The 15,102-nt window shown below is 43.1% G+C and overlaps 1 protein-coding gene across 1 annotated transcript in view; it reads right to left on the reverse strand.

Moving 5' to 3' along the window:
* The window catches only part of ABHD2 (abhydrolase domain containing 2, acylglycerol lipase), a 108,351-nt gene that overhangs the window by 36,930 nt on the left and 56,319 nt on the right, over positions 1-15,102 (reverse strand). Inside the window, exons 3-4 of the mRNA XM_079910171.1 lie at positions 11,119-11,294; positions 8,047-8,214 (exon numbers count right to left, since the gene is read on the reverse strand). Coding sequence (XP_079766297.1) covers positions 8,047-8,214; positions 11,119-11,294 — 344 coding nt within the window. The remainder of the gene's footprint in view (positions 1-8,046; positions 8,215-11,118; positions 11,295-15,102) is intronic.

The following is a 15,102-nucleotide window of genomic DNA, read 5'->3' on the forward strand; positions in this document are numbered from 1 at the left end:
CTCCTTAGAAGTATCAGCAGGATGCAGTCCCTTACATGGAAAGGCTATGTAGTTGTTCAAAAGCATGGACTCCAGGACTAGACTGCCTGGGATGGAAACCTGGATCACCCACTCATCAGCTTTGTGATCTGGAGCAAGTTACTCAACCTTTTTCTAAAAAAAATTTTTATTGTAGTATAGTTGATTTACAATGTTGTGTTAGTTTCAGGTGTACACAGCAAAGTGAATCAGTTATACATACACACATATCCACTCTTTTTTAGATTCTCTTTCCATCTAGGCCATTACAGAGTATTGAGTAGAGTTCCCTGTGCTATACAGTATGTGCAAGTTACTCAACCTTGCCGGGCCTCAGTTTCTTCATCTGTAAAAGGGGGATGACTGATTTAATACATCCTATAAAGTACTTAGAACAGTGCCTGGCACACAACAAGTGCAATGTAAGCGACAGCTACTAATAAAAACAGTAATGACCACTACCACCATAGTGGGGACAAATCTTTTTAATGCTCAACTATCTCCCTGCTCACCTTTATTCTAATAAGCAATATCATAAATAGGAAATGAACACTACGGCAGAGGTGGTACTGAGTTGAAGTTAAGAATCACGCAGTTTGAATGCTGGTCCTACCACTTACTGGTTGTGTGACCCCAGGCAAGGTACTTAACCTCCCTGAGCCTGGGAAGTGGGGAAACTAACGCCTACCTCCGAGGCATCAGGAGGATCAAGGGAAGTAATACCCGTGCATGCTCAGCACATGCCTGGCACTGTTAGTGTGAGATAAATGGTAACTGCTGTCATGCAGGATTTTCCTTAATGAATTTATCTTTCAAAGGCAGAACTAAGGATTCATGTGATTCTAAGTCACAAGAATGTAAGGTTATCCATTTAGGAAATTCTTCTGTTCAAGAGATCTATTTTCAACAATTTCTAATCACATCAGCAAAGATGCCCAATAACAAGGGATTAGTGCTTACGTGGTTTAGAACAGAGTTAGTTTGATAAGCAGGAAAAGGTCTTTTGCAATTTTCTCAGAAAGAGAGGTGTGTGTGTGTGGGGGGGGGGGGAAACAGGAAATGAAGAATGAGGGCTTCATGCTGATGCCCTCTTTAGTTTGCTCTGGTCAAGGTCACAGTTTCCAAAGGCCCCAAGAGTATCACAGTGACTGGAAGGCCTGCCATCTGCTCCAGAGCGACACGGTTTACATAAGGACAGGTCATACAACCATAAGGCACACCTGTTTGAGGCACGCTAGTCTGCACATCACCTTCTATCCACAAACTGTCATTTCGCACCCTTCCTCTCAGTCCTCATTCAGGCAACACCGACCTAGTGAGCACTTTCTATGGGCCAAGCAGGGTTCGAGGCCCTGTGGGGCTAGAACAGGAGCACAAAGACCCCGGGCACTTGTGGAGGGGAATTGGGGATGGAGAGACAGGAAATAAACATGTAAACAAATACAACATTTCATCAAACCATACGTGCCTTGAAGAATGTGAAGAGGGGGATTAGACAGAGAATGACTGGGGGCGAGGGGAGTCTTGGAAGGGTTCTCTAAGAAGGTGCCATCTTGGTTGAGTCCTGCATGACAAGCTGAAACCTGGTGAGACAAGAGAAGGGCCCTCCACACAGAACTTGGGCAGACCTGAGGTCAGCAGGCCCCTCAGGCCAGTGCCTGGCGCCCTCGTATGTTCTGGATGGGCTGTGCCATGTCCCAGGTATCTGGACCCCCCTCATGTCACATCCAGTTACCCCACATGGAAGAGGCTGACTTGACTGGGTCTATTAAAAGTGAAGGGAAGGAGGGACTTCCCTGGTGGCACAGTGGTTAAGAATCCGCCTGCCAATGCAGGGGACACAGGTTCGAGCCCTGGTCCGGGAAGATCCCACATGCTGTGGAGCAACTAAGCCCGTGCGCCACAATTACTGAGCCTGCGCTCTAGAGCCCGCGAGCCATAACTACTGGAGTCCATGTGCTCTAGGGCCCGCGTGCTGCAGCTACTGAAACCCGTGCACCTAGAGCCTGTACTCTACAACAAGAGAAGCCACCACGATGAGAAGCCCGTGCACCACAACAAAGAGTAGCCCCCACTCACCGCAACTAGAGAAAGCCCGCACGCAGCAACGAAGACCCAACACAGCCAAAAAAAAGAAAAAAAAAAAGTGAAGGGAAGGAGATTTAAAAGAGGCTTAAGAAACCTTTGCGACAACTGTAATATATGGGACCTGATTTAGATCCCGAATTGAGCAAACTGTAATTAAAAAGGAAAATAACAAAGAAAGAAGTTAGCTGGGGAAACTGAACTGCTATGAAGGAATACTGTTAAAGTTTTAGGTGTGATGATGGTACTGTGCTATGTTTATGTTATGGACTGAATTGTGTCCTCCCCAAATTCATATGTAGAAGTCCTAAGCCCCAGTACCTCAGAATGTGACTGTATTTGGAGACAGGGCTTCTAGAGAGGTAATTAAGTTAAAATGGGGTCATTAGGGTAGGCCCTAACCCAATATAATTGGTGTCCTTATAAGAAAAGGAGATTAGGGCTTTCCTGGTGCTTCAGTGGTTAAGAATCCACCTGCCAATGCAGTGGACATGGGTTCGAGCCCTGGTCTGGGAAGATCCCAGATGCCGCAGAGCAACTAAGCCTGTGCGCCACAACTACTGAGCCTGCGCTTTACAGCCTGCGAGCCACAGCTATTGAAGCCCGCACGCCTAGAGGCTATGCTCCGCAACAAGAGAAGCCACTGCAATGAGAAGCCCGCGCACCGCAATTAAGAGTATCCCTCGCTCCCTGCAACTAGAGAAAAGCCCGCCCGCGTGCAGCAACAAAGACCCAACGCAGCCAAAAATAAATAAATAAATAAATTTCAAAAACAAAACAAAACAAATGGTATGGATATTTGACAAAAAAAAAGAAAGAAAAGGAGATTAGGACACAGACAGAGACACAGACATGGACACACAGAGAGACAGCCATCTATAAACCAAGGAAAGAAGCCTTTGCAAACCTGCCAACAGTTTGAACTTAGACTTCTAGACTCCAGAACTGTGAGAAAATACATTTCTTTAATTTAAGCCACCCAGGCTATGGTATTTTGCTTTGGTAGCCCTAGCAAACTAAAACAGTTTACAGAGAGTCCATGTACCTTAGCATCACATTGAAACAGTCACAGATGAGATGATAGGCTGTCTGGGACTTGCTCCAAAACAATCTTGGAAGGGGGATGCAGGAAAGGTGTGGTTTATGGATGAAATAAGATTGGCCAGAAGCTGAGTACTTGTTGAGGTTGAGTGATGGGTACAGAGGGGTTTATTCTGAGTTCATTTTACTATTCTCTCTACTTTTCTATATTTTGAACATTTCTGTAATAAAAAGGTAAAAGAAAAAAACTGAAGAGGAAACAAAGAATGTGTAAGACCTACATCTGTGGCTCTCAGCCTGGGGCGGGGGGAACCTTACACTCCTGGGGGCTGGCCCCTGGCCTTGGTATCTTTCAGAAGTTCCCCAGGGGAATTCTAATGTTGATAACCACTGAACTAGAAGTTCTTTATGGGAGAAATAAAGGAAGACTTGAAGGGAAGTTCCACATTCCTGGATAAGAAAACACTGTAACAACGAACTTTTCCAAGTTAATTTATACAATAAAATTTCTATTCAAAAATTGTGATACAGTGTGCTAGAGTTCACCAAAATCTACTTCCCTCTCTGGGAACAACACACCTCCCCCACCCGACTGAAGTTAGATTTGACCATGTAATGTGCTTTGGCCAATAAATTGTGACCTCTACGGGTAATGCTCCAGATGGGGGCTGCTCCATGAGCCTGGGTGCTTGAGTGAGGATGGTGATGGGACATAGGACACCCCCGGCCAAGCCAGGATGGATTTGTCATGTGAGGAAGACATAAATCTTTGTTTTTAAACCAGTGAGATTTGGGGGTTGTTTCCACAGCATAATCGAGTCCATCTTGACTGGTACAGAAACTCAACACAGAACTTGACAAAGTAATTCTAAAGTTCAACTGAAAAAATAAACACGCAGAGAGACAAACGCACACGCTGAAGAAGCAATGGGTCAGGGTGAATCCTATCAGATATTAGGCCATATCACAAAGCAACAGTAATTAAAAATAAATGATATTAGGTGTAGAAATAAAAGTCAACAAATATATTTATACTGAAGTATAGAAAGTCCATAAATAGGCAACTAGTCAATACAGGACTAAGTGTGATGAAGATTTTTCAGTTCTAGCTTGTTAACAGTTGAGCTGCCTCACTTTACCAGTGAAAAGTAACAAACATAGGCTTTGCTCTAATGTATCAGGCCAGCTTTGCTGAAGGATTGCTCCTTATTCATCAGTCCAGGGAACCGTTTATTAAAAACCCATTCTTTTATTTTTTAAAATTGCAGTATAGTTGATATATAATATTATATAAATTACAAATGTATGATATAGTGATTTACAATTTTTAAAGGTTATACTCCACTTATATTTATAAAATATTTGAAAATACTCCATGTTGTACAATATATCCTTGTAGCTTTTTTTTTTTTTTTTTTCGGTCGTGTTGAACGGCCTGTGGGATCTTAGTTCCAGAACCAGGGATTGAACCCTCGTCCTTGGACTCCTGGACCACCAGGGAATTCCCCTTTATAGCTTATTTTATACCTAAGGTACAAAATAAGAGGTTTCTACCTCTTAATCCCCTATATTGCCCCTCCCCCATTCCCTCTCCCCACTGGTAACCAGTAGTTTGTTCTCTATGTCTGTGTATCTGCTTCTTTTTTGTTATATTCACTAGTTTGTTGTATTTTTTAGATTCCACATATAAGTGATATCATACACTACTTGTCTTTCTCTGTCTCTATTTCTTTCTATTTTCTTGTCTTTCTCTGTCTCTATTTCACTTAGCATAATGCCCTCCAAGTCCACCTGTGTTGTTGCAAACAGCAAAATTTCATTCTTTAAAAACCCATTCTTTTAAACTAAAGTCATATTAATAGCACTTAAGGAAGTACTAACACCTTCTCTAAGCTACCAAAGACTTTTTTTTTTTTTTTTTTTGCGGTACGCGGGCCTCTCACTGTTCTGGCCTCTCCCGTTGCGGAGCACAGGCTCCAGACGCGCAGGCTCAGCGGCCATGGCTCACGGGCCTAGCCGCTCTGCGGCATGTGGGATCTTCCCGGACCGGGGCACGAACCCGTGTCCCCTGCATCGAGGCGGACTCTCAACCACTGCACCACCAGGGACGCCCCCAGAGATTTTTTTGTTTGGATTTCAAGTGCCTTAAGTTCTGGATTTTTGACCTCAGGTCACATTTGTTTGACCTTACTAACCGATGGTTAAACAATGCACCTCAACAGTTAAAAGATGTACTGATAAACAAAAGAACTAAATAGCACAGCTAGAAAAATCATCCATATCTTTAGGTACCTGTCTTTCTGGAAAACTACTAAAATAAACTATAGGAATTTATTTCTAAAATTCTGATGAAACAAACGGTGACAACAACAAAAAGGGTAAGTTAAATTACTATGAAAGATGTGGGTGCTGAGCTCACCCTAGATGGACTCACTTCACCCCACGGATTTTCCTTCTCAAATTCTGCTTGCCAGCCCAGATGTGCCACTCTCTTAAAAGGCAGCTGTAGGGCTGTTTACCCCACAGCCCCCATCTCTCTATTTTTGAGCTCCAACCCCTCCTCACCTTGAGGACCCAGTTCAAATGCTTTTTCTGGGAGGACCCTTCCTTCCACGCGTGACCCTTGCCTATGGAGACAGGCTGGATTCTCCACCCTGCTGCTGTGCGCCCACCAGACACTCTCAACTGGTGCACTCATCATACTGTATTGTAATTATTATTGATATTCCCATCTTCCCCTGCAGAACACGTCTTATTTATCTGGGCCACACAGAGCACTGCTAATCTTTCACTAGCATTATAGGATCTTCAAGTATTTGAATAAGTCGAACATTTCATAAGTGGATACTATATGTTAGGTACTCAATCGCCTGCTAAGTCCTTAGTGACCCATATTTAATTGTAAAACTGTAACCCCCACTTTGCAGTTGAAGAACCTGGAACCGAGGTTAAGCAAATTCAAGGTAACACAGCTGGCCAGTGGCAGGGCTGGGTAGCCTCTCTGTGACCACGTCCCACACTGAGCCGACTCGTCTCTGCTCCTTTAGCCACCAGACTCCTCGACTTGTGTGCGAGTACCCCCCAGTCTAGACTCCTGTCTCTATAGCTCAGCACTCTGAGGGGCGGGGGCCTGGACTGCACAGGCCTAGCTCCTCTCCTAGGATTCTGGAGGCCAGGGCGGCAAGATTCAGGCTCTTATCTTGGCTCTTCCACTTACGGGTTCTCTCCCTGCCCGAATTACTTAAACTCTCTGTGCTTCAGTCTCTCCATCACAATTTCACTCACTGCCTCAAGGGCTGCTGTGGAGATGGAAGAGATCACGTCCAGGGGAAACGGTGGTGCTGTGCTGGGCACATGTTAAGTGTTCTCGTTGGCATTTCTTGTCTTGTTGGCACTTCGTGCTGTTAGGTAGCACTCCCGTCCCAGACCCTGCGGCCAAGCCACACTTCCCCATCCTCTACTTGTGCACCCGAATTTGTATATCTAAGTACAGGACTTTATAACTGTTCTCCATTGTTTTCATTTTTGTTAGATACTGCCTGTTTCTGCCTTTTGATCCAAACCTGTCTCTCACTTACTCACTACTCCCCATGTGCCTGTGTTACGTGTAAATCTGGAGCTTCACCTGTATCTTCAAGCTACTGACCAAACTGTTGAACAGAAGGGAGGCTGTAAAATGGGTGTCTTTAGGTGGGAGTGCACACGGAGGAGCAGTCGGATGGGAGCCCCCAGCCTGGCACAGAGCAGGTGCCCCTGCTCACGCTTCCTTACCCACCCTCACATGCCACCAAGGGTGGAAAAAACTGGAGCAATATTACTGGAGGACAATCTGACAATATGTACAAGACGTGTATAAAAAATGCTGACTCTGAAATTCTACTCCTGGAAATTTACTCCCAAGAAGACACTAAAGAGAAGAAAAAAGTTCTATGAAAAAATATTTATAGCATCATTATTTAAAATGCTGAAAAACTTTAAATAACCTAAATGGCTACAAAGAGGAATGGTTAAATAAACTATAACAGGGTAATCACAGCAATGTGGCTCTTTAAAAAGATTAAATATAATGACTATGCATCTTTATGTTAGTGAATATAAAGTTATTTAAATTAAGTTACCATAGATATACACACTATGACTGCATCTAAATAAAAACTATGTGCACACAGATAAAAGAATGGGAGGATGAAGAAAGAGAAAATTAGTTATGGTGAGATTATAAATGTAATTTTCATTTGTTTCCCATGAAAACACCTTATAATTGATGTGGTTATAAACACCACAAATGTTGGTACATATACAGACACATATTTTAATGTTTATTATTTATGTGTGTTCAGTTAATCTGAAGGGAGAGTTAAATAAGATTTAAGAACGAGCGGTCCAGAACACAGAGCCTTACCTAACAAAGGACTTCGATGAAACTCAAGAAGCATTTGTCTAAATATGAGATCCAATTCCCGTCCTCAAGCAGCCTGAAACCCACTGAGTTGTTAATGTGCTAGACTCCCTTCCCACTAACATCCACATGCCTCATCACAGCGCTGGCCTGCCACTCACAAGAGTCCTGAGGAATGAGCATCAGGAGGGCATAGTGATGAAGGGCATTAACTTACCAGCAGGAGGCGCTGTGCAAGACCTTCCCCTGTGAGCTTTAGTTTCTGCCTCTGAGATTGGCTGAGATAGGGGTTGTTCCAGTGCCCAGCTGAGAGGCTGATGTGAGGCATGGCTTCTCAAACGCCCAGTACACATGGGCTGCTGTTACAATTGTGTGCCCCACCAGCTCTTTCAGATGGGCACAAATTCTAAACTTAGAAAAGTAAGGCAGAAGCAGAAGTAGCAGCACACTTGGAGTAGGAAAAGAAATAAGGGGTTCTCCACTTGGCTGTGCCCCAAGCTTACCGTAGGTGAACATGCGTGGCGAGGTCAGTTCAATGTTGGGCAAGGCGCCCAGGTGGTTCAGCACGGCACACCGATAGCCATTTTTCTGGGCGTAGTCAACGAAGGTGCGGATGTACTGCTTCTCACTGTGATTGGCAATTCCAGGGCAGATGACCATGGTAACATCATCTATGTGGTGGAGGAGGAGATTCCGAGATAGCCAATAAATAGTGACATGATAAATGGTCACAACTACACTTCATTGGCTTAGCCAACAGTAGGAGAGAATTTAACATACATCTTGTCACTCATTTCTCTGGGAAAGAATATCTTTCCCTCTAGCTGGAACTCTCTATAGCAGTGTTTCTCAAATTATTTGTGGTGAAGGGTCAGTTTTTAAAAGTTCCAATCCATTATGGACAGATGCTTTTGAAAAATAAAATATAATCAAAATTAACTACTAGAAAAATGAAATGAAAAAGATTCAAATCTCAATTTTTTAATTATTAGAGTCAATGGATATAAAATCACTCTGTCAAATTCTTATACAAGTTTCCAAGCATTACTCTTAATTTCTATATGAAATTCTGTATGAATGAATGAATGAAAAAATAAAAAGCAGTGTTTGTTTAGACCTCTTTGATCCAGCAATTTTACTTTCAGGTATTTATCTTACAGATACATTGTACATACACAAAACAACATATCTACAGTATAGATTGTAATAGCAAAAGACCGAATATAACATAAATGTCCAGAAATAGGGGTCTGCTTAAATAAATTTTTGCATATCCAAACGATGAAATATTATGTAGCCCTTAAAAATAATGAGACATCTTTACATACACTGATATGGCAAGCTCTCTAATATGTATTAAGTGGAAAAAGCAAGGTGCAGAAAAGGGTTATGATATGCTACTATTTGTTGGGGGGAAAAGACATCTATGTTTATAAACGCATCCACTAGCTCTGGAATCAAACACAAGAATCCTAACAGTGGGTACCACTGTTAGGGTGGGAGAGAGACTTACACTTTTACTGTATATCCTTTAGTACATTTTGAATATTCTATCATGAGCATGAACTACCTACTTAAAAATATGAATATGTGTTTTTCTTTAAAAGAAAAGTGGTGTTTGGGTTATTAAATCTAACCACAAATTTTCCTTCTGAAAGTTAAGAACAATTTTAAAATTTGTACGCAATATGCATAAAGAAACTTAAAATTTTTTCTAAACCTTGACCTTGTAATTCCAATTCTTGGAATCTTGCCTTAAATTTTATGAGTAAGGATGCTTATCAAAGGATTATTTGAGAGCAACAAAATTATAAGCAAGCTAAATGCCCAAAACCAGAATGATTAAATTATGGTATGACCACATTGGAGACTATTAAGCAATTGTTAGACTTTTGTTATTGAAGACTTTTAGACTTTTAACTATATGGGGAAATATTTATATTATAATTTATAATATAATGTGTAGTAATTTAAATTTTAGAAAAACTTTGCATAGAACCGAAGGTAAATGGAACAAAACGCTAACAGTGGTATGCTGGGTGTAGGATTACAGATGATTCTTTTCTTTTTTTTAAATGTTTCTACATTATCTACATTTTCTATGAGTGAGTATTTATTCCTTTTGTTGTCAGGAAGAAATCATTAAAAAGGAAAAACGGCTGCTTTTCTTAGAGCGTTTCCTGGAAGCATTTCTGCCTTCCAGAACCACCTTCATCAATCCTTTCTGGGCACAGGGGTGATAGAAAGACACAGACAATCACAAAAAAGAATCAGTTTCGTCCTTTTCAACTTTCCACCTCAGTCCTAGAAGAGCAGGTTAAATTAAATTGCTTAAATTTTGTACTTTAATAGTAGAAGAAGTCAGAGCATTAGAAGCAAGGGAAAAAATATTTAACTTTTTTAAATGGTAGAGAAATAAATATTTGAAAGATCAGCTACAAGGCTTAGAAACACAATGTGAACTCCTAATCTATTCATTTATTCACTTCTGTGACTGTTTATTCGACTCTGGGGATTCCTACATTCTAGCAGACAGATGATAAACAACTATGCAAATAAGCTCAGAGAGTGGCAGGTACCATGAAGAACTAGAGCAGGAAGGTGTGATGGATTTCCTGGGAAGGAAACACTAGTTAGAGGAGTCAGGGACCATCCCTCTGAGGTGACATCGGGGCTGAGAGCTAAATGACAAAGAGGCAATTGTGTGAAGGTCTGGGACAAGCATTCCAGACAGAGGGAACATAAGCTAAGTTGTCACTAGCTACTCAGAGGTTCTAAGTGTTTTAAATAACTGAGAGCTATATTACATTTACTGGAATTTACCCCTAAATATTGACTGAGTTCCTGTAAAAAACTAGGTGCCTTTGAATACTACAGAACTCAAAAGACATGTCCTCTTCCAGTAGTAACAGCATTCAAAGGATGCAGCCATCTAACTCCACTTCCTCAGAAGTCCTCATTGTGAAGCTTTTTATGAATGTTTATTGTGCAGTCTGCACAGAGCAATGAGAGTTTTATCACCAGTAGAAACCGTGGTTGTTTCTGAGATATAGGTGTCCCAGACCTCTGGAAACCTAAGCAGAGGGTATATGAGAGCCTTTGTTATCTGCTGTTGTCCAACAAACAAGACCAGCTACACTGCATCTCTCAGCTTCAGTTTCCTCATCAGTAAAGTAGGGATAATAAGGCACTGACTTCTCAGGGTTGTTGTGAGGATTAAATGAGATAATAGCATACATAAAGCACTTAGAATAGTCCAGCTTCTGTTGCTGTCATCAAACCAGAGGCCTGGTCCTGGGCTCCAAGTTCTTATACCAAGCTTTTCTATTTCACAAAAGGACTAAAAAACTGTGTTCAACAATGCTTTCTGAAGAGCCCTACAGGACGCCCGGCAAGCACACGCTGGAGCCAGTCCTTGCCAGTTGCTCCTAAGTGATGCACCTCAGCAGACTTCCTACAGGACCCTGAATGCGATGGTAAGTATCAATGGCTCGAGCATTTATATTGAGGCTCCCTCACGGACTAGTTCCCCTTCCCTGAGTGATGGCCCAATCATATGACCTAAACTAGCTTACCTCCCACACAGTGCTCAGCCAAGGGCTCGAAGAGGTCAAAGGTCGAAGTGGCTCCGTCAGACATGGTGATGAACTTCCGGTGCCCATACGGGTGTGGTGACCTCACCCTTCCCATCTTCCCATACAAGGCTGTTTGGATGTGTCCACTTTTCCCCCAGATCAAAGGTGGAATATATCTAAGAAAGAAGGAGAGGAGAGGTCAATTTTCCCACACTCCTTGAATAATCCTCTAAAAAAACTTTGGAGCAAGAGCTTTTCAACCTCTTTTTTTTTTCCTGACAAATTCTGTTCACTAAGCACAAACATGAGATTTTTTAAACCTTATACCCATGCCATGATTTATCTCCTTTTCCCATTTAACGCATCAGATTAGCTTTAGAAATCAACCAGGGCATGCTTATATAGACAGGATTTCAAATTTAAAGTGTTAATTAATTCAACACGGGTTATTGCCGTAATAAATTAATTCAACACGGGTTATTTCCATAATGTAGAATAGAAAGCAAGCAACTAATACATTTTGAACACATGCTACTTGACAGGGTTAGCCTCATTATCAAATGAGCTAATGTATATAAAATAGCTAGCACGGCACCTATGCAAACTAAATGTTCACTTCTTTGCCTTCCCCCAATAAGGCAGGCCACAGCTGCAGGGGTTACCCCATGAACCAAACCTGCTACCTTGTTAAACTGGGAAGGGCTGCAAAGCCTCCTAAGAGTCTGTTAAGTGCCTTGTGCATATGTGTGTGTGTGTGTGTGTGTGTGTGTGTGTGCGCGCGCGCGCTGGGGGGCACATTGTATGCTCTGGAGAATGTGCTAGAAGGGCAGAGCAATGTAAATATTTGTTGGATTAATGAAGGATAAAGCCTTGTTAGCATAAGCAAGGCATGATACCACCCTAACAACTGTCCTTCGTGAAAACACAGTGACTCTGGTCCTTGGTAGGAAGGGCAAAAATCACAAACTAGTTAACCACTGGGAAAACAAGGTGTTCCAAGTTACAATTAAGAAATGATTATAGTTCACAACCACAGGGCAAGATGATCCCATTCACTGAAACTGCTATTGGTTTCTCTTCTTCAGCTTTGAGCCCAAGCTTGATGCATGAGCAGGATTTGTGTTCTGTATTAAACTAGAGACATAATATAAAATGGTAATGACATCAATCCTTCACCTCTGTAGTGTATCACAGTGGTGAACATTTTATTAAGAATTTACCTTAACCTGCTTGCCGATTTGTGCCTATCATTTCTATCAGACCAGATGATCCCAGACCCTCTTCTTAAATTAAACCAGATTTACTCTCTGTTTTGGCAATTCATTAAATCTACACAAATTTAAGAGAAGGGAAGTCATCACCTTAAGCAAGCCAGTTCCCAGATAAGCTTCCTCTCTGGGGGCAGGGAGGAGAAGGAAGAGTTTTTTTTTTTTTTTTTTGCGGTACGCGGGCCTCTCACTGTTGTGGCCTCTCCCGTTGAGGAGCACAGGCTCCGGATGCGCAGGCCCAGCGGCCATGGCTCATGGGCCCAGCCGCTCCGCGGCATGTGGGATCTTCCCGGTACGGGGCACGAACCCATGTCCCCTGCGTCGGCAGGCGGACTCTCAACCACTGCGCCACCAGGGAAGCCCAAGGAAGAGTATTTTTAAGACCTATGGACATGAAACCACTTGCCAGCATCAACCACAGGTGCAAATCTCAGCGCAGAGACCACGGCCATTAGAAACCAGGCAAAGGCATTTTTAAGAGATAAGTGGATTATGACAGTAACAAAAAGCAAGCTTATAAAATAATGTCAATAGGACAGCTGAATACTATACAAGATTTAGATAACCGAATTTATAAAGGGTTTCAGACTACTAAGTTGGACAATAAACTGTGCATACGGGGAGGGGAGTGGTCCAAGAAACCAAACTTCTGATTGTTCCTGGAGGAGAAGTTGGGAGAAAATTTTGTTTACAATATAAATTAAAAACAGAAATGTGCTGAGGTTAAAAATGTCAGAAGAATGGGTTAAATTTCATCTACTTATCCTCTGATCTCATTTAGAATATAATATAATCATAGAAAAGATGACAAGAGCATAAAATTTCCTTTTGGCTACTCAGATTTCCTGTATAATCATGACACAGGTGATCAATCCTGATGCCATGCTCCAGATTCAAGGTCCTGTCACCGCCTCTGAATCTTGGCAATTGCCCCCCAAGTGGCCTCTCAGCCTCTAGTCTTGCTCCCATCGACTCTGGCATCCCCCCACCAGTGGAGGGATAACTAACACACAAACCTGGCCACGGCCCTTGCTTGAGTCCTAGTAGCTCGGCTTAGGAGGTGCCACCTTGGTGCCTGCTTACCTCCTTTTGCCTAAGTTCCAAAAAACCTGAACCACCGTCCACTCAAGAGTCACTTCCAATCAGGTTTTTTGGGAAGCTCCCTGTCTCTGTGCCCCCTGGAAAAGCACCCTGCACACCCTAGCACCCACGAGGCTTGATTAAAATACACCTTTTTCAAGCACACTCCTCCCTGCCACCTGCAGGGCCTGGGCTCATTCTCCTTTGTGTCTATCCTCAGGGCACTCGAAACACACGAAGCACGTAGGGAGGACTCGAGGATGAACAGAATACAGACCCACTTAGTAAATCTGAAAAGACAAAGATATGCTTAAAAAATCATATGCATCAGGATGATGTGAACTTGGCTGTGGCATCATTGGTGTTTGGCTGTTGTTCTCCTTCCAGGCTACTCAGCACCATTCTCAGACTGGGCTGGGATGAAATTCTCAAGCTGTTCCTGTGTGTGTGCATGCGTGCGTGCATGGTGTGTGGACAGGTGACTGCCTGGGACTTTCTCAGTTCAGTGTAAGGTCAGTTGTACACAGTGGAAGTTTCACTGTCTATAATTTTATGACAATACCACCTACTGATAAAACACTTTTTAATTAACATCACAGTAACCCAACACCAGGGCTTACAAGATTGAGTTTTTGCATAGCATTTACTGTGGTGGAGCTTTATTGTGTTTTTGTTTGTCTTCATAACTGATCCACAGATCATAGGAAAAACATTAAGAAAGTAAAAACCAGGGCTTCCCTGGTGGCACAGTGGTTGAGAGTCCACCTGCTGATGCAGGGGACATGGGTTCGTGCCCTGGTCCAGGAAGATCCCACATGCTGCGAAGCGGCTGGGCCCGTGAGCCATGGCCGCTGAGCCTGTGCGTCCGGAGCCTGTGCTCCGCAACGGGAGAGGCCGCAGCAGTGAGAGGCCCGCGTACCGCAAAAAAAAAAAAAAAAGAAAGTAAAAACCAGAATAGGTGCCCACTCATGTGGTTCAGTTCAGGGAAGAAATCTGGACCAAAACAACAGAATATTTTGAAATTTATATAAATATGGAAATATTTAATTTTTAAAATTTATTTATTTTGGGCTGCCTTGGGTCTTCGTTGCTGTGTGCAGGCTTTCTCTGGTTGCGGTGAGTGTGGGCTGCTCTTCGTTGCGGTGCGCAGGCTTCTCACTGTCGTGGCTTCTCTTGTTGCGGAGCACGGGCTCTAGGCGTGCAGGCTTCAGTAGCTGTAGCATGTGGGCTCAGTAGTTGTGGCTCACGGGCTCTAGAGCGCAGGTTTAGTAGTTGTGGCGCACGGGCTTAGTTGCTCCGTGGCATGTGGGATCTTCCCGGACCAGGGCTCGAACCTGCATCCCCTGCATTGGCAGGCAGATTCTTAACCACTGCGCCACCAGGGAAGTCCCTGGAAACATTTAAGAGATGTTGCTGAAGTGGTACATGGAGGAATATGTTTTACTCTAACTACCTATGGGGTAGTTTGTCTGAAAATAGAGCCGCCAAATAATTCCACCTATTCCTGCCCCCACAAGCCATTCTTCCCGCTAGATTCCTACCTCCCCTACCCCACCCCTATGGATCTAGGCTGGCCTGTGACTTGTCCGGTCTGCTGGACGTGGTGGGAGGCCTGCTGTGCAGATCTGGGCCTGGC

This window comes from Stenella coeruleoalba (genome assembly GCF_951394435.1).
Source record: "Stenella coeruleoalba genome assembly, chromosome: 2".
NCBI classification, from domain to species: domain Eukaryota; kingdom Metazoa; phylum Chordata; class Mammalia; order Artiodactyla; family Delphinidae; genus Stenella; species Stenella coeruleoalba.